The 24,876-nt window shown below is 54.4% G+C and overlaps 1 protein-coding gene across 2 annotated transcripts in view; it reads right to left on the bottom strand.

Annotated features, from left to right (window-relative positions):
- Positions 1–24,876, bottom strand: part of ABTB2 (ankyrin repeat and BTB domain containing 2) — a 136,857-nt gene that overhangs the window by 20,360 nt on the left and 91,621 nt on the right. The window contains exons 1-3 of one of the 2 annotated variants that reach the window (XM_036326261.1): positions 15,542–16,319; positions 13,232–13,378; positions 7,246–7,459 (exon numbers count right to left, since the gene is read on the bottom strand). In XM_036326261.1, coding sequence (XP_036182154.1) covers positions 7,246–7,459; positions 13,232–13,378; positions 15,542–15,635 — 455 coding nt within the window. In that variant the 5' untranslated portion in view covers positions 15,636–16,319. Of the gene's footprint in view, positions 1–7,245; positions 7,460–13,231; positions 13,379–15,541; positions 16,320–24,876 lie in introns of those variants that run through there. The other variant, XM_036326260.1, reaches the window with a different exon arrangement.

The raw sequence follows: 24,876 nt of genomic DNA, 5'->3' as shown, positions 1-24,876 counted from the left end.
TTAAAGCTCATCTGGTACAGATTAGAGGCAGTAGATAAACCTCCACTCGTCCACATACGCACACGGATATAAATTTAGAATACAGCCAAGCCGGGACCAGCTGCCTGCGACTTCCCCGCCTGTTCCCGGGGTTGCCCTTCAGGCCCCCGTGGAGCCTAAAAGTGAGCACTGGAATGGGAAGTCGCGCGTGTGACCATTGGGACATCCTGGACTGGCCCCTGGGCCTCCAGGAATAACAGACAAACACTAACAACTGCTGTTTACAGAGCATTTACTGAGCACCTGGCGCCGTTTTCAGCCTCTTGAACCTCTGGGCTCATTTACCTCTCCTATCTACGGTATGAAGCAGGTACCGTTACTGTCCCCATCTGATAGATGGGGAAACTGAGGCCGGAGAGGTGTAATAAGCTGCCCGAGGTCATGCCGAGCTGGTAAGTGGCCGAGCTGGGATGTGGTCCCAGGCAGAGCGCCCGCCCCTCAACAATATACTCCACTGCCACTTAGGTGAGCCGATCGGCCTGCCTTCCACGCCTGCACCTGCCCCATCGCCTTCCTCTTAGGGGGAGGAGCACAGTGATTATATAATCTGTCACCCTAATGGGCCCCTTTGAGAGGGACGAGGAGTGCTACTACCAACACCACCAGGACAGCAGGTGAAACAAGAGCCATCTCAGGCAAACGGACCATCTGGTCACCCTGGTGTGAGGGCACCCAGAGTGCCAGGCAGTGGGAGGCCGGCCCTGCCCGCCTACCCTGGAGGAGGTCTCCACTCGCCCTTCAGTTAAGGCATTCTCACAGCCCTCAGCCCATCTTATTATTATTTTATTTGTTTGGCTTTTGTCTGCTGCCTCCCCGGGCTGCAATTTCTCCAAAGGCAGAGACTGTTTGCTCACTGCTGTTTCCCCTCCCTCAGCACAGCAGCCCACGTGAAACCCAGTCTCCGAGTGTGTAAAGGTGCGGCCCAGGTCACCCTCCCGGGGCAGCGCCCTCGGCTGCCCCTGTTTCTGGGGGGTCTGCTCTTACTCCAGAGTTCTGGGTCAGGCCCCTGAGCTCGTGAAATGGGGAGCTGCTCTGTCTTCCACTCTTGGAGGCTTGAATTGGCCTGGGTGCTGGCAAGTGGTTCTCTTTAGGAAAAAACACACACACTGCCCAGACAAAAAGATGACCATTTCATGGGAGAATTTTCTGCGGGGCACGGCCTCCTGGGGCGGCAAGGCAGCCTCTGGGAGGGCAGCGGGGAGCTGGGATCGAGCCTCTCAGGAGGGAAAGGGCAGACGTGGGTCTGCACATGTCCCTGTGCCCTTGGGCCCTGGTGGAGGGGACACAGCCATGATTTGGTAACTGGGCCTGACTCCAGGGTGGCATCTCATGTGGGCGGGATGGTAGAGATTCCAGGGGAGATGGCACGCAGGCCACTGCCCCTCCACCCTTTCTCACGCCCCCCCATCCTTTCTCACACGGCAGGGAGGGCTGTGGGTGCTGTGAGGTCCGGGGCCCCTGACCCAATTCTCAGGCCAAAGCTCCCAGCTCAGCGGCTGGGCGGGCGAGCAGCTGGTCCAGCAGGCCGGGTATCGCTGCTGCCCACACACCTGGAATGCAGGCCTCTCCCCTCTCTGCTGGGGTGCGGCTCCCCCCGCCCGCAGGCCACACCTCACCTACGGGGCTCACTGCTGCCATGCGCAGGAGACAGGCCTCCTGCAGCCGTGCCCGGCGTCTGCAGTGGCTGGCAGAGACCACACACTCTCGCACCATATGGCAGCCAGACAGAAGGCCTCCGACCTGTTCAAACGCACGGCCCCCCAAGGGCACTGTCACCAGCACCCGCCTCTGCCAACGAGGCAGGCGTGCAAGGACCGACCCGCGGGCTGGGCGGCTTCATTTACCCCCGACACCTGCTGCGCAGCGGCTGAGGCTTTTGCTTAGGGTTTCCGGGTCGGAACTCCTGTCTGGATTCACTGAGTGAAATCACACAGCACCCGCCTTCCCCACGTCCCACAGTCTAAGGCAGAGAGATGACCTAGTCACACTGTCAGGTAAAGAGTCTCCAGAAACTTCTAGAAGGAGGAGGGGCATGGGGCTCTGGAGGCCTAACAGAGATGCACAGTGAAGGGGGGAAATTCCCGATGGCAACAAGTGGCTTTGGCCCAACCAACCAGAGAAAGAGGAGAAGATGGTGCAGACTCCCGGGCCGACCCTGCTTTCCGCACCCACATCCCAGCCGCAGCCTCACGCAGGACCCCCCCATGGGCTTCTGGCAGCAGCGCCCCCTGCTGGGAGGTGCGGAGGGCCTGGATGTGCCGAGTAAGCACGAGGCCACTGTGCACACACGGCCCTCTCACGCATCCACCCCGCGAGGCAGGACTCGTCATTAGTCTGCATTTTACAAACGTGGAAACCGAGGCTTCGAGAGGTTTGGAGACGTGTCCGAGGTCACATAGCTCGCCCATCTGACTCTTAAAAAAAAAAGATTCTCGGGTCTTTCACGAGACCACACTGGCCCCCACAAAATGCTGAGCCTGCGTGGGGGGCAGAAAGCTCCCCTCAGTGGGCCCACCTCCCGCTCCGCCCAAACCCCAGCTCCTGCACCCACAGCCCCATCAGCCCCGATGTCAGCGGGAACGGGAGGCTGGGCTGGGCCGGGCCCCGAAGTCGGGGTGCACGTGGACCCCTAAAGAGCTTTCTCCCCCAAATCTCAAATATTCAAGTAGCAAGTGGGGCACGGACGGCTGTCGGAGGCGGCTGGTCTAGTGGGAGGAGGAAAGCTAAGAGCTGCCTGTCAGGCAAGCAGGAGCAGGCCAGGGGCAGCCCGGCCTGACGCCAGGCACCGCCGGAGCTCTCAGCCCCAGCCTCACGTCTGGAAAGCCAACCGCTCAGCCTCCGAAGGGACCTTCCTTAAGAAAGGAAGTTCAGTTCTCTGCACAGGGATTTTCCAGCAGTTCTGCAGACAAAGGGGATTGTTGCTGCCGGGTTAGAAAAACACTCCAAACGAATGAGGCCCCGGGGCCTGGCAGTTCCCCCTGTGAGGACCGGTGGGCCCAACAATGGGGCAGGAAGTCATATGCAGCGGGCAGCTTCCCAGGGCACTTGTCAGTGGGGGGGGGGGGGGGGGGGGGCAGGATCCTGTCCCGTCTCCAGCCCGTTACCTGGCACCGCCACTTCCTTTGTCTGCCCCAATCCCTGGCCTGTTCCTGTTTGGATGCTGGACAGATAGATGCCCACCCTCTGGCTGGCCACCCAGGACCAGCGAACTCAAGTCTGTTGGAGAAGAGGCTCGGAGTCGTTGCGATTGAGCTGCACCAGCCATGCTGGGTCGAGGGGGTGCTGACCGAGAGACCCGGCTTCCAGCACCTTGCCTTCTCGCTCCTGGGCGGCGGGAGGGTATATCACCTTGGATCGTGCGAATTCACTGTGTTATTATAACCGGGCCTCCCCACCTGGACTCACATCTGCCTCTTCCTCGCTGGGCCCTTGGGTGCCCTGCTGACCCTTTCTCAAGGCCTCGGTCTGCTCACCTGTAAATGACAGCAATGGCTCCCTCCAAGAGCTAATGTGAGGGTCTGTTAGACAGCTGTGCATCTAAAGTGCTTTACAAACTGCAAAGCTTTGTCTAGATGCTTCTGGCCCAGGCAAAAATAAACCAGACCACATCACTCCCAAGCTTAACAGTGAGCCATGACAGCCCACCACGCATAGGTCTGTGGCCAAACCAACTAGAAAGGGACTTAGGGCCCGATCACCAGAAACTTCAGAAAGTGCTCTGCTCACTCTTGGTCTCTGAGCCAACAGGTGGATGGAATCCAGTTTTTAGTTCTTTGAAATCCTTGGGTGGTGCGTTATGATAAACCTAAAGTCTGTACACGTGTTTGTCCAAAACAGTCCTCACTGCATTCGTCCTCTGTGACAGCTGGTCTACCTCGTCTTCTGGCCCCGACTACTGCCAGGGTTGAGTTAAGAGGGAATTGAGGGCAGGGATTGAAGAAGGCATATATGAGAGGGGGGGGGAAACCTGCCTTTGAGGGGTTGTGATATTAAAGTCACCACTGCTTTTGGGTTATTTATGCATTAAACAAGATTTAGTTATTCTAGTGCTTCCATAGGTTTGTGAAAAGTAATTATACCAACAATAGCAGCTACCATGTGTGAAGAGTTTACTCTGTGTGCTACGTCCTTTAAATACATGACCTCATTTGATCCCACAAAAACCTTTGGAAGTAGGTCAAGCTACTTTCCACTTAAAAAGCTGGGGAAACGGAGGCCTCAGAAGTTAAAGAACTTCCCCAAAGTATATCACTGGTAAACGGCAGAGCAGAGACCCCGTATTATGGTCGTTGACCCCAAAGCATCCAATCTTTAGGCTCTACAGCCTATCTCACTAACAGAACAAAATATTTTACTGCCCTACTATGTGCTAGGGACTGTTCTACGTGCTGAGGACACAGTGGGGACAAGGCCGACCCATGATACTTACATTCTAGAGACAAGTAACTAAGCAAATGCTAAGCAAGGTGATTTCGGGAGGAGGAAGGTGCTCTGAGGCTGATGGAGAATGACTGGCAGCAGGAGGGCCAGCTTCCTGGGTGCACTGCAGACCACAAACAAGTCACTCCAGGGTTTACTGGGTGGGCCAGTCTGGGGAACACATGCAAACAAGTCCTTAAGTCACCCAACAGCTATTCCTCTTTCTTTTACTGCCATTTTGGGAAAACAGATGGAAATTTAATGCAAAAAAGGAGACGAGGAAAAGAGAAAAGAGCTTAACGTTGCAAATCTTCTTGAAATGGCATTTAAGGGAGCCAGTCAGTAGAATGAAGCCACCAGTGCCATCATCTCTATTATCTGATAAGAAAACACTTTCGCAAGCTGAGCAAAAGCTTAACGAGCCCCCTTCTTCAGACTGAGCACACGGCCTATCCGGGGCGCTTCCTAGTTATGTAAAGTACTCATGGGGAACCCCCCCCCCAACCCACTGCATCTGGAAAGGAACAAAGAGGCGCCTCTGTCCACGCTGTGTACCTCACTTGTGTCGGGGGCATTTCCCCAGAACAGGGGACTCCCCCAGGGAAGCAGGCACTGCTCAGATCCCCACGTTACACGGGAGGAAACTGCGGCTCAGAGGTAAGGAGTCTTGCTCCGATCACAGCCAGGGCGCTTCTGAGGGTGCTCAAAGCCCCCCAAGAAGCATTTACCTGGATAAACAAGTATTAGTGATGACTTAAAAAAAAACAACACACCTAATTTTTTCGTTTTTAAAATGTAGATCCATTTGTCATGAAATATGCACTTTGAAACAAGCAAAGTCCTTCCGGGACTTTCGCCACCCATGCCGCCCTGCCTGTGGCTGTCTCCTCGGCCCAGTTACAGTCCCAGTCTGTCCCGATGCCACCCCCGGCTCCAGCCTTTCCAAACATCCTCCTGAATATGATGGCGGCGAAGATGATGATGGCTGACATACTGTGTGCCAGGCACTGACTAGTCTAAGTGCTTCACGTGTATTAACTCAATGAACCCCACAATGCCCCTTGAGGCGGCACTGTTACTCTCGTGCTAAGAAGAACAGGCCTAGGCACAGAAGCCAAACGACCCGCCCAACTACTGGTCAGCGGCAGAGCTGGCCTGGATCCAGGCCGGCTGCAGGGTCTGAGGGCCGACCTAGGACATTTCCATGCAACCAGCCTCCTCCGCCACTGTCTGCTGGTTTGTGCTCATTTGTCCCCTTCTCTCCTGTCCTTTGCCTCCCTCATTAGGCTGCAGACTCAATCACATAAGCCCCTCTTCGTAACCCTTACACCCTCTTCCCCACGGACCCACAGACGGGCGGGAGAAATGTGAGTTAGTAAGTGAAACCCTTACGATGCTATCTGTCTCTATCTGTGCTCTGTGATGCGAGCGACAGTTAGCAGTGGCGTTTGAAAGTCGTTGCATTATTAATTATTATTGTCAGTAGCAGTGGTTATATTAGTAATATCAATAGCGGTATTAGCAATTGTATGAGTAGCAGTATTCCTAGCCCAGATAACACTTGAGACCACATTTTAAGAAATGTGGAGAAGACTACTCAGGACATCAATCAGAAGAGGCGTCCTGTCTTTAGGTTGACATGGCCCCACGTGTGTCTGCACTCACACCCCTCGCTGGGCCTCCTGTGCAGCACACAACCTGTGTATCTGTTCTGAGCGGCCCTGCCCAGGCCTCTTTACCCAGGCCTCCCTACCCCAGGCCTCCCTACCCCAGGCCTCCCTACCCAGGCCTCCCTACCCCAGGCCTCCCTACCCCAGGCCTCCCTACCCCAGGCCTCCCTTCCCAGGCCTCCCTACCCCAGACCTCCCTACCCCAGGCCTCTCTATCCAGGCCTCCCTACCCCAAGCCCCCTATCCAGGTCTCCCTACCCCAAGCCCCCTTACCCAGGCCTCCCTACCCCAGGCCCCCTTACCCAGGCCTCCCTACCCCAAGCCCCCTATCCAGGTCTCCCTACCCCAAGCCCCCTTACCCAGGCCTCCCTACCCCAGGCCTCCCTTCCCAGGCCCCCCTGCTCCAGGCCTCTCTATCCAGGTCTCCCTACCCCAAGCCCCCTTACCCAGGCCTCCTTACCCCAGGACCCCTGCCTCAGGCCAGAAAAGGGCTGGAATGCCACAGAGAAACACTAGACTGGCAGCCAGCAGGCCAGGATCCTGGGGCTCTTCAACCACTAGTCTCCTGCCGATGGCGTCACCTGCCAGAGCCACAAGGTCTTGTCTGTAAAATGAGTGGATGGAGCAAAAACGTGCCTAAGATCCCTAACGGTGACATCGCTGCCATCCAAAGAGGTGGCAGCTACACTGACGGAGGCCAGTTACCGCCCAGACCCTGCCCACAGGGCTTTTCCTCAGAGCACCAGCTCACGCGATTCTCTACCACCTTTCCCGGGAGGTGTGAATACCCCGCTTTAGAAAAGAGGCAACGGAATTTCTCAAGAGCCCAGGAAGAGAGCCAGGAAGCAGAACAGGGGGACATATTCCGGCAGACCCGAGACCGAGGCCAAAGCCCACATTCTGAGCCTCACTGACCCCTGTACATCAGCCCAGGTCAAACAATCCCCTGCCTCCTGGGCCAGGCCTTGCCCATCTGCACCCCCCCCCCCCCGCCCCGCTCCCCCTCCGTCCCCCCTCGGTGCCAGCTGCCTCCTCATAGGCAGGGAGGCAGCCACCGGTCAGTCCACACACACAGGTACCCGGCCCACCAGGTGTGCAGCCCAAGGAAGATCCCTACCGCTCATTGTTCAGGGCCATTCTCGGGGGGTCCAGGTTGGGGTTCTCCATGGACTCCATCTGTGGGCACCGCAGGAAGTAGTAGAGCGTGTGGAGGGCGTCGGGGGACCAGGTGATGGGCTGGGGAGGCTGGCGGGCCTGACGGGCGGGGCTGGAGCCAGGACACAGGGGGCGGCGCCCCTGCATGTGGTGCATCGCTCGGGACACCAGGTCACCTGCAGGGGGAGCAGAAGGGAGGAGAGAAAACAAAGTCTGAGTTCATGGCCCACATTCTCCCAAGAACGCTTGTAGCTAAAGCCCCGTAATTACGGTCTAGTCTGGGCGGAGGTGGAAACTGTCACCTAGACACACCGTGGCGAGTTTCCCTTTCACTTTCGGTCTTGCCTACACAGCTGAACGACACACCTGGCGGCCCGCCCTCCACAGTGCAGGCCCCTGTGGTTTCTTTTTCGACATCCCCACTCTCTCCACCACCCCACGAGCCTCGCCTCAGCTCTCTGACCAAGGGAGTCCTTCTGGGCCCCCTCTCCCAGCCTCCCACAACCAGTGCCAGACGCAGGGGACGCCCTGTGCTGCCTGGTGCAAAGGCCCAGGCACTTCAGTCAGGAGGCTGCCTCCATCCCCTTCGCGCCAAGCAAAAGCACCACCACCACCATCCGCCGAGCACGCACTATGTGCTCAGCATTCACCTCCCTAGAAAGAGGATTTGATGTGATCCTGGGGCCACACATTATCCCCATTTTACAGGTGAAGAAATGGAGGCTCATGCGGCAAACAAACACTTACTGACCCCACACATTTGCCTGCTCACAGGGAGGCCACGGTGCACCCAGCTGTGGTTCACTAGCCAAGGTCAGGCGGCTAGGCAATGGTCTGCATTGGAAACCAGGCTGTGAGCTGAGCTGTGGGGTCTCAGGGCCCCACGTCCTGTGCTGTGTTACTGCCCAAGTCCAGCCTTTTCACTATCCCCCCAGCCCGGGCAGGAAGCTCCCATCATTGTGTGCGGCCACAATGCTGAGAAAGGATGGGTGAAGCAGCCCCAGGCACCTGCGGGCCCCTCAGTTCTGGGACAAGTGGCGCCCTTCCATCCTCTTCAGGCCTGGGAACGCAGGCGCCTCCCCTGGGGGCCAGCTTCCTCCCAGCTGGACATGGCTGACCCCGAGGGGGGAGAAAGATGCAGGTTTTAATTTGGCAAGTAAAGGGTCATTCAATGTATGGCAGAACCAAGTCATTCATTTATTCAATTTATCGTCACTCGACAGCTTCTGAGAGTCTGGTACTTGGTTCCACGGTGTCCCCGGCACCCTGCCTGGGATCTACTGCATAAGAGGTGCTCAGCAAACACGTAGAGAATGAAGAAATAGCCTTGTACCTCTGTTTCATTTCAACATACAATGTCGGGGCAGGGGCTTGATTTGAGCTCATTAGCCGCCCAGTTCTCCCATGACAGCCACAGCGGCGGTGTGTGGCTTCTATCTGAGCAGGGACAATGGCACCCCTGGAACTGATCTCCACTGGGAAAGAGCGTGTCCCCTACCCCAAGGTCCTCACTCTTCTCCACACGCCTGGCTGTTCGTCCCTGCAGCTCTGTGCCTCCTGGCCCAGAGGGTGGAGGGCAGCAAGTTACTGACAAATGGCTCCCATCCCCAAGACTCTGATTTGATGGGTCTGGGGCAGGACCCGGGCACCTGTACTTTGTAAAAGTCCCCCTGGTGAGTCTACTGCCCGGTGGGGTCTGAGAATCACCAGGTAAGTGGGTGAGAGCATAGATCCCAGAGTCAAGTCAGGGCTCTGCTACTTCCAATCTCACACACGTTACTGAGCAGAGCCTTGGTTTCCTCATCTGCAAAACGGGAGTCATCACAGCAAACCTCAAAGTTGTGTGGATCCCAATAAATAACAGGCGGAAAGCACTCAACATCCTGCACAGCACAGAGTAAGTGCTTGACAAAGGTTAGCTACACCCCCATCACGATTCCTGGCCTCTTCCTGTCATCCCTCCCTCATGCGGGCCGTTCCGTGGCTCTTCCTCCCAGGACCTCTGTGTGCAGTCAAGCGCTGCCCCACATTTCCCAGGACAGGAGGCCGGGTCCTGAAATGCCAGCTCCCAGCCCTGCCCCCGGGCTCCTGGGTGGTAGAAACCGGCACCGACACCCCCCACCCCGCAGCTGCCTGAGCACAGCTCGTTGTACCAGCTGAGTCGGCTGCCATGAGCTGAAACCTGGCTCCCGCCTCCCCAGACCCAAATGCCATCACTTCTGGCAGGACCACGGGGCCAAGAGGAGGAGAAGTCACAGAGCTTTGCATCCCAGAGAAATCTCGTGGAGATAGCATTTCCGAAGCAGACAAGGTGGACGTCGTCATCATTAATCACGTTTATGATTGTTTTCTTGTTACTGGTGCAGAAACCGTTGGCAACACAATTCCAGCCAGAATGCAGGCAAGAAAAAAAAAAAAATCCAGGAAGAAATGGAAGCGTCTCGGAAGGGCTCCCTAACTGGAACAGGGAGGCCCGGAAGGTTCGGGAAGGCTGTGGAGGCAGCAGGAGATGGGGGTCCCTGCACTTCTTGGCTCCAAACCCAGCTACATGTCATCAGTCTCTCTCAACAACCAGACAATCCCGATCGGGCATCTAAAAACGCACACTGCTCTGCATCCCTCATTTATGGCCAAAGAGAGCCGCTCACGTTGGCTGTTCTCCCAGAGGGCTTTTCCTCCCGGCCCCCTGAGATTTTCTAGGCTTCGTGATAGACATGAAGAGAGAGAAAATCTCATTCAGTCTTTACAACCACCCCTTAGGGGAGGCATTTCTGTTTTACAGACGAGGAAACAGGCTCACAGAAGTGAAATGATCTGTCCCAGTTGCACAACTAGCCTGTGAAGCAGCCAGGCCTGGAACTGGGGGCCCTGTGTTCCAACCACTTGCCCTCGGCTGCTGCGCCATGGCCACCTAGAGCGTGGTCTGCGGACTGTTACTGGGTCACAACAAGTTAATTTTAGAAATTTCAGAAATTTAAAAGCAGCAACAACTCCATAGCAATGCCTATCTAATCTAATAATAAGAAAAAAGTTGGCTTGCGTTTTACATGTCTTTTAGTTTACTTTCCTGGACATTTATTTCTATTGTGTTTTATTACAGTTTCCGTCTGCAGCAGGGGGGCAGGGTGGATGAAACCCCCAGCTAGTATGAGAAGCCTGGGCCCAGATTGGACACTCGGAGCTGCTTCTGGAAACTTCTTGGACTTGAGAATCACTTGATCCTAAGCTCAATGAAACCTCAGTCTGAAGCTCAGAAACACCCACGGGGCGTGAAAAGCCCGCCCTCGCTGCTCGTTAATCACGAGAGCCTTGATCAGAGGTGCTGCAGGTTTCACTGTGGTCTGCCCACCCTCATTATGTGCCATCCAATAACACCAATAAAGCCAGCAGAGAGTCTGGAGTGCAGCAGACTCCTCCATCTGGCTGCCTTTAAAAAGAGGGGTTTGGTTTTGTTTGTGTCTTATTTTCCCTCCATTGACATTTTCATGGGTAGAGGGGGACAGAGGAACATACAGGTGCCCAAGTTCCCGTGCAGCTGGACCTGATGCAAGAAAGAAACTTCTTGACCTACCTGGCAGGCTGGGCTTGGCAAAGTGCAGGGAGCTGATGCCTGTTAAACCTGGGGTAAGGTTTTAGGTACAAGGTGCTCGGTGCCAAGTATCGCTAACCTCATTAAGATCTTTAGTCTCGGAGAGAGAAATTGCAATATCTGCCTCCACCTTGTCTCCTCCCTCCTTCACAGCGGGATGAGCAAAATCCCTGGTTTCAGAGCGAGAGGGAGCGCGGGCAACTCGGTGCACGACACGGACTGCTTGGTTTTCGGTGAAAAGAGGCTACGGGGCTGCTTCTTCCCTTTGCCCTGAGGAGCAGCGGGGCCAGGATGTGGACCGCTCCTAATGCACGTGCACACACGCATGTGCACACACACATGTGCACACGCACACACACACGCACACACACCCCTGGCATCTGGTACTGTTCTGATCACTGGGCTACAGGACAGAAGGGGAAAAGCAGAGTCTCTATTCTCATGAAGCTGACAGGCCAGATGAAAGGTGACAAACTATTTACATGGGAATAGATGATAAATGTCAAGTGGCGATCAAGGCTTTGAAAAAAACCAAAGCCATAAGAGAAGAGACAGAGGAATGAGAGTGGGTGCTCGTCCACGCAGAGTGCTCAGGGAAGGCCTAATAAGGTGCCATTTGGGCAGAGACTTGCAGAGCATTAAGGGGGAAAGGTCACAGGCACAGGGAACAGCTAGTGCAAAGGCCCCGGGGTGCGAGGTACGTGGCCACGAGGCTGGGAATCAGGCTGAGCACGGTCATCTAGATAAAGCCAGATCAAATATTCGATCGTGGGCTACAGTGAGGATATAGATTTCACTGAGTGAGCCTGGAAACCATAGCGGGCACGGAGGGGATGCTGAGCAGATGGGTAACATCATCCAATTTGTGTTTTAAACGGCCCTGGTCGGGGCTGAGTTGGTAGCCGTGGAGGTGGTACAAGGGGAAAACGAAGATCTGAGCGAGTTTCAGAAGGTAGGGCCGTAGGACTCTGTGTCCGGAGTGAGGAGTAAGGACAAGCCTTCCCCTGAGGGAAGTTTCTGAGTGCCCCCTGGCCTGCAATGGACAGAGGCCGCGTAGGGAAGGACAAAGGCTCGGGGCCCAGCCTCGGCGTCAGCTGCCCGAATGCTGGCGGCAAGGCTGCTAGCCACGTCCAGGGAGCCACCGTCCCACGTGAAAGAGCTCTGCAACCAGCAGGCGTGTCGGGAGTCGAGCCCACGCCCTGATCCTTTTGCTGCCTGACCTGGGGGAAGTGACATTGCTCCTCTGAGCCTTTGTCACCAGGACACATTTTGCTGAGCTGCTCTGAGGAGTAAATGAGATCATGTGAGTGAGGTGCTCCATGGGGTACCTTGCGCACAGTAGGTACTCAATGTTTAAAATGCAAAATGAAACCAAGGTGCCTTCCGATGGTCTGAAGGATGAGTGCATCCCTGCCTGTCTCGGGGCGGGAGAGTTTACCGAATACACCAAGCCCGCTTCCTGCACGTCCCTCGAGGGCACGGACCCAGGTGGCCGTCCTGCCATCCCCCAGGAGACAGAGCCGGACGTCTGCCTTTCCCTCCCGGCCCCAAGTGCTGATCTGCTCTGTGACCTGGAGCCAGGCACCTTTGTTTCCTATCCTGGGAAGGGGAGGAAGAAAGAAGGGAGGAAGCTGCGTCCTAAAGAAATAGAAAGGTTTGCCATTCACTGTTCAGGGGCCAGAAAACTCCAAGAAATTATAAATAGAAAAGGCTGAGTGAAGCGCCATCTGCTCCAGCCGTGCGCTAGGGCCCCTGGGTGTGTGGCTGCCGCCGGGTGGTCGTGGCCTCGGGACACAGTGAGGGAGAAGTAAGGACGAAGAATGTGCAGTTTGATTTCTCAAATAACTGGGTAGTGACCTTGACCGCAGAGCCCTGAGGTCCTGGCGGTGCCAGGGCTGCTGCAGGGCTGAGGTGCCCTTCTTCACCCAGAGCGGCTCTGTTTTGACTTTCCCTTTCCGATGTTGATTTAAGGGGTGCTTTCCTTTAAAAACAATACAGGTGGTAAATTCACTACTTTGGGGGCTGGCAGGTAAAATAAACGAGTGAAACAGGCCACCTCTAGAATAACGAGGTACGTGACAACGTAGGGGGCACATGTCCGCTTAGCTGCCCACAGCCCCTCCCCCGTCGCTGCCACGCAGGAGTGGGGCCCAGTGTCCCCAGATCATCTGTGTGCGATGAAGGCCCCATGCGGCCAAACCACACGGGACCGTGGGCCACCAGTGGGCGACCTCTGGCCCGGGAGGACCGAGCTTCCAGGGAAGGCAAGAAGCGTGAAGACGGAGGAGACCGGAACCCAGAAGCCAGCCTCATCCTCGCCTTCTCCCCGGGAGCCAGCTGGAGGGGGTGCCCCACGTACTCAGTTCAGAGATGCTCCCCACGCAGGTGGCCAGGAGGGACTGCTCCAGGGTCCGGAGCTCCAGCTGCGCGTAGGCATCGGCGCGCTCGTCCTGGCCCAGGGACCCGCCGTTGTAGGGGCTGAAGTACGCCGGCAGCGAGAGGACACCTGTGGGGAGACAAGACACAAGGTCACCTCGGGGAAGCAAAGCGAAGCTCTCGGCAGAGCAGGGTCAGTGGCAGAGGTCAAGGCTCCACTTGGGGATGGCCGACTCTCACCGTGGACAGCGCTGCAGGGCCAGGGCGAGGAGTGGCCGGCTCGCAGGTGGCACTGAGCCAAGTGGAGACGGGGAGCTGCACAAGGACGGCTACGGAGGCTGGTGGGCCACACGGGAACTCATTCACGCCTTCACTTCTGCTCTCACTGAACATTAGCAGAGTGCCTCGCCCGGCCCCGGCGCGGGGCGACTTTCAGGGTGCCGGGGTGACAAGGAGGCCTGGCTCTGTCTTCCCGGAGCTCAGGGGACGGCTGTGTCAGGGTCAACCTCCACCTGGCGGCCTAATGGGCGGCACCGCCCAGCCTCCCACTTCCTGTGCTGCCCCCTTCCTTCTTCAAGCCACCAGAGGCCCTGGGAGAAACCACAGAGAAAGATGCTGCCTGCTCCCCTCCTGAAGGGACCGTCCCGTCCCAGCCGCTGGCCAAGCCCAATTAGTGTTTTTCATTAGCACTTCAGCGGCCGAGGAGCCGAGCTGTCAGCATCAGCCCCCCGGGGGGACAGCCGGTCCATTTCTCCCACTCACTGTGTGGCTTCTTAGAAAGCACCAGACAAGCAAAATCAGCCCGGCTTAAAATTACATGTGGGTTCTTCAGAGCATGTGGTCACAGACATTCCCAACGTTTAGTGACGGCTGTTTCTTTGATCAATGCCTCTTTGTCCACCCACCCTGATTTTTTCTTTTTTTTTAAGGAAAAAAACCCACAGGAATTTAATCAGTCAGTTTTGAGGAAATGTGTTCAAATTCCTTGAGATAACTGGAGGCCCCGGGATGTGGCCAGATGTGCGTTAGAATTCCCTATTCTAAACCCAGAAACGGGACGGGGATGAGGACAGCCGCGGGGCGTGCAGGAGAGCCGTGGAGACAGGGCCTCGGAGCCGGGCTCTGTCACTTAACCGGGCAAGTTACCTCATTTCTCTGTGCCTCCGACCGCCCCCGCGTGTGTTAACTGGGGATGAGGAACGTGCGCCGCTTGCAGTGCGGCCCTGAAGGGTAACTGAGTTGCTGCCCATCGACCCTGGGACAGCGTGTGGCTCAGAGGAAGTGCTATCATCTCCACTGTGTGCTGGGGATGCAGGCTTTGCTCACACTCTCTCATTTTTCTTTCAACTGGGTAGGCACTGCTGTCTCCATGCTACACACTGGCAGATGGACGTGCAGAGAACTGAACAACTTGTCAACTAAGTAGCAGAGCTGGGATTCGAACCTGGGTCTGACTGACTCTAGGTCATGCAACTCAACCCTCTGAAAGCCCAGATCCAATGAGCACACCTCCCAAGCTCTCCTACCGTGCTGAGCCCTGTGTGTCCCTTTCCTGGGTCAAACGCACATGGCAGGCCTCCTCCTCCCCCAGATCCTGACCACTCTTAGGTTCAGCCGCCGGTCAGCCCTGCCCTCCCAGCGTGCCCTTCCCTTGACCCGGCTCCCTGCCCTCCTTGCTGCCTCACTGCCGCTAGGCACTGCCCATCTCCCTTTGCCCCTTTTGATGGCAGCGGCCCCTCCCATCACATCCGGCTCACTGACTTGGCCAAGCACTTCCTCAGAGCTGTTTCCAGTGGGAGGCGGAGGAGGGCATGACTGGGATTCCCCCTGCCCTATTCCAAAGCAGAAACTCTCGCTGGGAGCGGAGTGCCCGTTAGGAAAAGCTGGGAACATTCAAACAAGTGAACCAGGGAGAACATCACGCACACACACACCGTGAGCTAACCCCACGGACAGCCCGGACACCAGGAAGGCTCCTACACGGCTCTGTCCCCGGGCGGGCTGGCTCCTCCTCTCTTCTGTTATTAATCTCCAGGAACCACACAGGGGACATGTGGATCACATTTGCAGTGCTTACAGCAAGGGAATAGGAAAGTCAGCTGATTTGTCAAAGGATTCCCAGAGAGAAATGTTCTGTCAATGGATCTAGTAACAGGAGCTGGCAGCTCCATTAATAATAGTTCCCATGTTCCCAGTCATCACCCACCCACGGGGATTTTCACTTAATACTGTGGCAAAAGTAATTTTGAACCGATTATTAATAATTGATAACATCACAGCTTTTGCATAGTACCTTTTGGTCTTAAGCGGCTTAAAAGCACTTCCTCAAAGTGCTTTATTCCTCGAGTAACGTATTCCTCCGGTGAGGTTGGTAGGGCAGTCATCATGGTTAACAGTCTCGTTTTCAATAACTGTTAGTGAGGGCTGACTCTGTGCCAGGCACTGTGATAACTTACTTGCATGATCACATAGAATCCCCCAAGACTTTGTGAGGTACCCATCCTACCCATCTTACAGGTGAGAAACCCAAGGCTCCCCAAAGTTAAGTGACTTGCCCTAAGTTATGGAGGGTCGGAAACTGACCTGGGGCTAAAATGTCAATCTCTTGATTTCTGAAATAAAATGATGTGCTACTCCCCATGTCCTTTAGTTAAACTGCACTGGAATATCTGCAAAAAGAGGGGTTCTGCTTGGGCCTTGATTTGATAACTTCAAAGACCCAGAAATATGACTTTCCTTCTAATGGGTCCCCAGGCACCTCCGGCCAAGGTCCCTGGAGGTCTCCCCTGAAACTTGAGAGAGAGAAGGCTGTCTGCTTCTGTTCATTCTACAAGCAGTTCCACAGTTTGTCTTCCAAACCCGCTCCTTAAGAAAGCGTTTTTTTTACGTCAATTGAAATTCTCCTCTCTCCCACATAAGCCCGCTCCTCAGAAGTTCTCACTGGAGATGGTAAATATTTGCTTTAAAATTCTCTTAACACCTCGAGGCCTTCCTTGCCCCACACAAATTCCCAGCTGTGTGATGCAGACCCGGGGCAAAGTCACTGTAAAAAGAGATTCCAAGAAAAAAGAAAAGGAAAAGAAAGGAAGGGCATTTTTTTTTTCTTCTATTTAGTAAAATCCCTAGGAAAAAAACTGCTTATTTTAGTTAGTCATGATGAAAAAGAAAGCATGCTGGAATGTTTCCCTCAACCCCTTTATCAGTCAGACACCCCCAACCAAGCCCCGTTGAGCTGTGTAAGTTACAGAGAACCCCACACGCATTGCTCAGGTCAGGACGGTGAGATGGAGCCCCGAGGGTGAGGCAGTGAGCGCGCCCAGCCACCCTGTGCCTCCTCCCACAAACCCAGCCTTTCCGAGGAAACAGTGCCGCCCTCGTGTGCCCCGACTGCATGCGAAGCCTCCACATTTCCCAGCGTGTACACAGAACCATCCTCTTCCGTCACTCCGTTCTTCCCAGCCTGGCTGCCCAACCCTTGAATCTGGGAACTCATTATCTCATTCCCCAAAGTGCTGCCTCCTCCTCGGCCCATGCCTCTCCGAGTACAGCGAGTGCAGGGCCACAGCTGCCCAGTTGTCCAACGACAGGCCTGTGAGTCATCATCCTTATCAACTCCCTCCCTGCTCCCGCGCATCCAATCAACAAAGTCTTGCTCCTTTACTCCCTTAAAATTCCAAGTACCTGTCCCTGCTGTGCCCCGGTCCGGCCACGTCTGCCCCCTGGCTGCTGGGGCAGCCCCCGCCTGCCTCCTGCCTCCAGTCTCCCCCGCCCCTGCCATCCTTTCCTCCCTCCGGGCACCTTCCCCTGGAGCTCGCCCTCTTCCAGGCCTTCCCCACTGCCCCTGGGAAGAAGCTTAAACTCCCTTCCACAGTGAAGCGATGCTGCTCTCATTTCTTTCTCTGAAATTTAGAAATGAAAATGATTCTGCCAGTAAACGGGGAAATTCCCAGCACCTCCCAGGAAGCCAGTCGAGCAGAGAACCTGCACACCTGACCGCGTTTCTCAGCGCTGCTTTCCCAGCCGTGGCCCCTGGGCTCGGCTCCAGCTCTGGGTTTGGAAAGCAACAATTACGGGTGATTTTCCACCAGCGCCCAGAGGGGGCGCCAGTGAGTTAGATGGGGCCCCGCTGTGCAGAACCCTGGGAACCCCGCCTTCTTGCTGGTGGTTGCCAACCAGGAATTCAACCTGGGTTTCAGCTTGTAGAGGCGCTGGCTTCTCCAAGCCAGCACCCAGCCAGAAGCAGATGGGCTGCACACGGGGCTGACAAACCGGACTTTGAGCGCAAAGGTTTTCCAGGAGCAGGGCTTAGCCCGAAGGCCTATCAACAGGCGCTGCTTCTTTCTCTCCTCTGTGCAGCCTGGGGGCTGACTCGATGGCTTCTCAAGCCTCCTGCAGCTTGGGGACCCCCCACTCCCCTGGCTCCTCTGAGTGCTCTACCATCTACCCCTCCACACCCGCCCCCCTTTCACCCCTTCATTTACCTTCTGAGCTGTCAACAACAGGAACGAATAGGCCAGATCTTGTTTTTACCATTTCCTACAGTTTAATTCCCCAAACAGCTATAACACCCTCCCCTACTCGCACACAATTTTAAATGTAAAGAAAATATTTCGTGTGTGTGTGTGAAAACTGGATCGATTTATAATTCAGCTTTTCTGAGCAGCCATCAAAAGCCATCAAGACTGTAACATAACTGTCCCCTCAACTCAACATACCATGACCGGCTCTGTCCCCAGAGTTGTGAACGTTCTTTTTGGGCCACTGTGACTGCAGTGGGCCCAGCTACCTGTGCAGGCCTGTGTGGCTAGCACCCTCTCCTGCCCCTGCCCCCCACAATTCCCACCAGATACCACCTCCCTCACCCCCCCCCCCCCCCCCAGGTCAGGGAACCTCATTTGTGAGGACAGCAAAGGCCACGCCAGCCTCCTGCTTCCTTAGAATGAAACCGGGATGCGGAGGATTACTCCTTTATGGCCCTGGTGAGGAAACTTGGCGGGGCGTCTTCTGCCAGTTTTCTTAGGAACTGGAAGCCTGGGCGGGGTTCAATCCATAAGCTTCTGAAAATAAAAGTTATATTGCCCCACTGAACGGCTTCCAAGTAGCCCACACAATCCAACTCTTTTAATTTTTTTTTAAAAAAGCGTTTCCATTCTCTGATCTGCAATTTTATATATAGTATGTCTAATGCTCAGTTGTATGTTAGTCATACAAAGTGCTGAAAACTTAAAGCGCCGACATTATTCAGAGAGACCCAAGTGAAATAGAAGGGCTGTTGATTCTAAAACAACCTCACTGAATGGAATTTCTCCTGAGATTCCAAATCCAAAGAAGTTGGTGTGTGTGTGTGTGTGTGTGTGTGTGTGTGTGTGTGTGTGTGTTGGGGGGAGGGCGTTGAGACAAGGGGGAGATGAGGGAAATAAGAAGAAAAGCCTGGCAGTGGAATGAAATATGCCTGACTGGTGAGCTGTCAATCATCCATGTAAAAATGATTCATCAAGAATAACTGAGCACAGCCGGAATGGCTCAGTGGTTGAGCGTTGACCTATGAACCAGGAGGTCAGGGTTCAATTCCCAGTCAGGGCACATGCCTGGGTTGCGGGCTGGATCCCCAGTGTGGGGCATGCAGGAGCCAGCCGATCAATGATTCTCTGTCATCATTGATGTTTCTATCTCTCTCTCCCTCTCCATTACTCTCTGAAATCAATAAAAATATATTTAAAAAATTTTTAAAAAAGAATAATCAAGCATGGGACCACTCTACAGTGAGACCCAAGAGTTCAAGTGAGGAGAAAATGTTGGGAGGAAGGGAGAAGGGTGGGGTGGGATCTAAATTGAGATTGGAAGCAGGTTTTAACTTCGGGTTCATAATGAATGGGGAGGGGTTAGCACACACTTAGGAGTATTCTATGCCAGGAATGGAGGAACTGGCATTTGAGCCGCCACAAAGACCCCAGCAGTGGTTTTATTACTATTAGCTAGCAGGTAGTATATTACTGCCCTATTTACCAACGAGGGACGCTGAGGTTTAGATGGGCTAAGGGCACAAAGCTAGCAAAGGGTGCAGGCGGGAGTGAGACCCAGCCTGTCTGACACTTGGGTCCACAATGGTAACCACTGCACCACACTGCCTCTCCCATGGGGCTCCCCCTATTCGAGCCCAGGGACAGAATACTTCCTTCACCCCCTACCCCGCCCCCAGTCCGATGAGCACTGCACTTCCCCCCTTCTTGAAGGTCAGGAAATGGGAAGCAAACACAATCAAGCTCTGGGTGACACCTCACCCTGGCAAGCGATCAGAAAGACCAGGCGCTAAAGGTGGTCTTCAGTTAAGTCAGGCCCAGGGCCAAGCGCTCACCAGGAAACAGTAAGTAACAATGCACATCTGTGACTGCCAGGGAGTGCGGGCCAGAGAACCCAGGGCGAGCGCAAAGGCAACACGCTCACTGCCAGCACCCAATTCTCTCTAAAAAGGTGGGAAAAGGCAAACCTCACCACGGATACTGGGCTGGACCTCACCTCCCTTTGAATCCTTGGCCGTCTCGGGCCTGATGGGGGTGGACCTGCTTGGGGAGCTGGTCTTGGGGTTGCCTCTTTCCCCTCCAACTGGCAGCCCCTCTGACCTCCGACCTCAGGGCTGGCTGTCCCAATTCTCCAGGGCTCCAAGCAGGGTGAGGATTTAGAGGGCGGATGGGGGCCACTGAAACACTGTATAACAGCCCAACAAAGCGGGGGGGGGGGGCAGTGACCCCAGAATCCCCACTACAAACACTGGGTCCTTGGCTTTTGGTGATTTGTTTAATTAAAGTACATGTCAGTCTGTCATAGATCCCGAGGGTGAATAGTGGGGCCTGTAGAAGAACAAACTTGTAGGGATCACAGATTGCCGCTTAATTTTTTTTTCTGAAGAAAGAAATATGAACAAAACACAGCGTGCTCAGGGCCATTTCTCCCCTGCCAGAGTGAAATGAAGCCGGAGTCACCGAGCAGCTCAATGCCAGGAATTAAACCGATAGGTGAGCTCTGGGAAAGCCGGCCAGTCACCACATGGGGCAGCGAGGAGCAGGAAGCTCGCGGCCAGCTACTGAGCTCTTTCCTGCGGAAAAGACCTCCAAGGGGCTTAGGACACTTTTTAAGAGATTCTGGTGGCCTCTGTCCAAAGTTTTGCTTCAACACATCAGGGATTTGAGTGACCCAGGAAGCGAGAGTCTTAGAACTGCTGCCTCTTAAAAGAAGAAAAATCTACCACGTGACTATGGTCCTTGGTCAAATGTCAGCCTCAACTTGTGTGTGTGTGTGTGTGTGTGTGTGCGCGCGCACACAGTGATTCCTGTGAGCCAAGGGCAACCTTGAGCCACTATGGTATAAAGGCAACACATTCAAAACACACACACACACACACACACACACACACACACACAGTAAATGGAAGATGTGAGGATGGAGACAGATGGGTAAAGTTATCACCCTAAAATATCGGGCTTTTCCCCACCAATGCACACTGCCACAAGGTAAGAGTGGTTCCCTTGGTGCCAGCATTGTAAAAAGGTTTTGAACTACTGTGCTTCCTAACCTCTGTAAGTGAATGAGCTATCTTGGTGTAGTCAAAGTGATTACAGTAAGGGAAATGGGGGATGGGAATGATGTATTTAGAGGAAGAAGAGAGTGATAGGATGTTTCTTCAGAGCGAAGGAATGTCCACAATTTCTAGTATGGCAGATAATTAGTTACTGGAAATTAAATTTTTTAAAAAAAATATATTTTATTGATTTTTTACAGAGAGGAAGGGAGAGGGATAGAGAGTTAGAAACAGCGATGAGAGAGAAACATCGATCAGCTGCCTCCTGCACACTCCCCACTGGGGATGTGCCCGCAACCAAGGTGCATGCCCTTGACAGGAATCGAACCCAGGACCCTTGAGTCTGCAGGCCGATGCTCTATCCACTGAGCCAAACCGGTTAGGACTGGAAATTAAATTTTTATATATATAAAGAAGGGAATGTTAAAAACACACACACTATAATCTACTTACTTGTAAAGAGCCCAGAATGGAAATCCATCGAACATAGAAGATAGCTATTTCTCATGGGAGAATTTTAGATGAGTTTTTCCCTCCATTATTCTTCATCCTGTTTTCTACTGATTAAATAATGATTTATGAAAGTCAAGTTCTTATGCTGTCCACCTTAAACTTCTACAGTGCTCTATGTCAACTATGTCTCAACACAAATGAAAAATGTGTTTTAATGCAAGTAAAGGCATTGTTACAACTACTGCAGGCTCATGGAAGCAAATAAGGAAAATCTGATTGTTTTATAGAAATACTACTAAAAAAATAAGATAAGGGACAAGGGTAATTCTTTTGGAAGAAACCTGGGCAGACACCATTCTACATTGCTAACCAGGAGGTGAGATTTTGTCCACATGCCTCATGCCAAGAACTGGCCCTTCTGAGAGGCAGCCCTTCACCTGGCAGGTGGGGCTGACTCAGGCTGGCTCGGGGCTGCATCAGCAGTGGGACTTCCCGTGGCATCTTGCCACCTCCGGGCCCAGCTGTGTGCTCACTGCACTGAGACCGTGTGATCATGACGCAGCCACGCGGCCACCTGCACCTCCGACCCCTGCCACGTGCTGGGATCTGAGAACAGGTAGGGCGGGGGAAGTTCTCACGCCACACGACCAGAATCACCAGGCGCAGAAAAGGAGCCTCCCACAGCCAACACTGGAGAGGGAGTACAGGTGGGCCGGGAGGTGGGAGAGGAAGCCAGGCTCGTGCTGGGAGTGACTCCTGGGCTGCACCCCAGGCTAGGGAGCAGGGCTGCCGGCAGGAAAAGCTGAGTAGTGGGCCAACTGTCAGCCCAGCGGGCTGGAGAGGAGTCACTGAGCACAGGCACCCACAATGAGCACAAGAAACTCCTTGGGGGTTTTTTATTTGAAAAAGATACAAGTGCCACAAGGTCTGGGGCAGATGGCCAAGGTGTATATTACCAGAGCATGAATGCGTTAGTCAGAACTGCACAGCGCTGGAGCCCTTCTGCAAACGGAACCTGTTTGGTTTCCATCTCAAAGGGCTCTAACCATCAGATGATTTAACAGCATGAGTCAGAGGGGTGAGGGCTCAACACGCAGCTTTGCCTCTTACGAGCTGTGAGACCTTGGACGAGTTTCTTACCCTCTCTGAGCCAAAATCCGCTCGTCTGTGTCTTTGTACCTAATAATAGCTCCTGATTTAGAGGACTGAGAATTAAAAGTAAGCATCTGGCAAAATACCCGACACCCAGAGAGCATGGAGTGAATGGAACTGTCCTTTAAATGGCCGTGGTGAGTCCTGGGGCCAGTGGCTGTGGGATACAGCCCTATTAATTACTTATTAGCATCAGGAGGGGGAGATGGGTCCAGGCCAAGCTACCCTCTTATTTTCCTAAAGGCCATGGTGGTCTATGCTGGTAAAGAATCATGCTTGCCCTGGCTGGTTTGGCTCAGTGGTACAGAGCGTCAGCCTGCAGACGGAAGGGTCCCGGGTTCAATTCCAGTCAGGGGCGCATGCCTGGGTTGCAGGCTTGGTCTCCAGTTGGGGGCATGTAGGAGGCGGCCGATCAGTGGTTCTCTCTCATCATTAATGTTTCTATCCCTCTCTCCCTCTCCTTTCCTCTCTGAAATCAGTTAAAAAAAAAAAAAAAAGAACCACGCTTTACTCAGCACAGATGGGCCATTTATTCTGCAGTCATTCACTCACTCATTTACTCCATAACTGTTTATTTTGATGACCTAATAATGTACCAGAAGTGGCTGTGCTCTGGAGACATAAAAGTGATGTCTGCAATCTCGTGACAGACGGCACACCAGCCAGCTCAATATTGCACGGACTACGACAGGGTCAGTACAAGGGGAGGGGTCTCTAAGCCAGACCACCTGGGCTCAGTGTCCAAGGAAGGTTCCTGCAGGGACTGAGAGGAGAGGCTCTGAGTGATGGGTGGAGCCTGACAGGCCTTCCAGGAGGGACCAGGGTGGACAGTGCCAGTCACAGAGTCTAAGGGGCTGGGACTCTGTTCTGAGGGCAATGAGGACCCCCTGCAGGGGCTTCAGCAGCTGGGAGGCAGGGCCGTGTGTACATTTCGACAGAGAAGCCAGGCAGCCATGTGGGAAGGGGGTGGGAGGGTAGGTGACAGAGCCCACGGAGGCGGTCACACCTCCTCCTTTGCCATGGTTCTCACAGCCCCAAATCCACCCAGGCCGCCGTGTGGGCTCTCGTATCAATAACGCTGCTCATTCCTGTTTGCTAAGCTCTAAGCACTTACACATCACAGACAGAAGTAGCAGATGATATGTTTCGGAACAAAAACTCATTAAGAGATCATTCTTAACCCTAAATAAGCGGAAGCCATGTTTGACCACCTTTAAAACTGGTGATGTTCCTGGATCAACTTGAGGCCCTCAGTAGATTTCCATCTATCGGGCTCCAAGAGGGAACTCACCCGGGGGGGGGGGGGGGGGTGTTGTACAACTCGTGCCTCGAGTTCTGGGCCAGAATAGACGCCCCAGCACTGAGTGCGCGGGGGACACCAGGGCCCAGAGGTGGCATCACCCCCTTCGTAACTCACATGGCGCGCACCCGCGCATACCCGCCTGCCGCACAGAGCGGGCGGCCTGCAGGCAGTTAGCAAACCCGAGACACAGAGAACACACCCTCCAAGGCCCGGGACCCTCTGTGTCAAGGTTGACTGATGGCGTCAAACTCGCAACCCGTCTCTGAGTAGGCTCTGGGAATTTTCTCGCTGCAGTTCCCATCATTCATTCCCTTAGCCGAGGGTTCGCCACACGCTCATTCGTTACACGGAGCGCGGAGCTAGGGATGCAGAGGTAAGTAAGACCCAGGAGCCTGCTCAGAGGGGAGGAAAAACACGCACGAATTAAAACGCAACCTTGCCCAATGCTGGAGGAGGGGCCTGCAGAAGGTACCAGAAGTTTGGAAGGAGTCTAAAGAGAGGGCTTGCTTCATGGGCAAGGGAGGGAAAGGAACAGGATGTGTCAGAAAGCCCTGCTTCCTCCGAGAGCCCCAGCGGGACCTTGCAGATTACAAGATGCCAACAGTCTCCCGGGCATCTCATGGCTGAGCGACGTCACGCAGCACGGGAGGGAGTTGAAGGGGAGAAGGAGGCTCACTGACAGAAAGGAGGTGCCGGCAGTACACTCGTTCCCAGGATGGGGACATTCTGAACCTCGCCGCGTCATTCCCAGGATCTCGAAGGACACCATGACCTTTCTCCGCTAAGATATACGAAAGGTCCCTGGAAGCTTGAAACTGTGCTGACGCACTCAGTGACCTATCCAGTGCCATTCCTTCTCCTCCTGTCGGGAAGGTTATGTGATATGAACCACCTTCCCCAGGCCCCCTTACCGCGGTGCAACCTAGTTATGGACAATGGGATGAGAGGGTAGGTTACAGAGCCCACCCTCTCCTCCCACCCCTCAAAGCAAGCCCTAAGCATCGGGTGGGAGGTGAGGAACCCCGTCTTCCACCTGGGCCTGCTAGAGAGGTGACCTGAACAAGGCCCTGTAACAGCAGTATCCTCGTCTCATTCTTAATTTGAAAACCAGGTCTCCCCAGAATGGAATTAGAGCTGCAGGAAG

Source organism: Myotis myotis, unplaced genomic scaffold (genome assembly GCF_014108235.1).
Source record: "Myotis myotis isolate mMyoMyo1 unplaced genomic scaffold, mMyoMyo1.p scaffold_m19_p_10, whole genome shotgun sequence".
Classification (NCBI taxonomy): domain Eukaryota; kingdom Metazoa; phylum Chordata; class Mammalia; order Chiroptera; family Vespertilionidae; genus Myotis; species Myotis myotis.
Note: the sequence above shows the minus strand (reverse complement) of the source record. Positions and strands in the feature narration are given on the sequence as shown.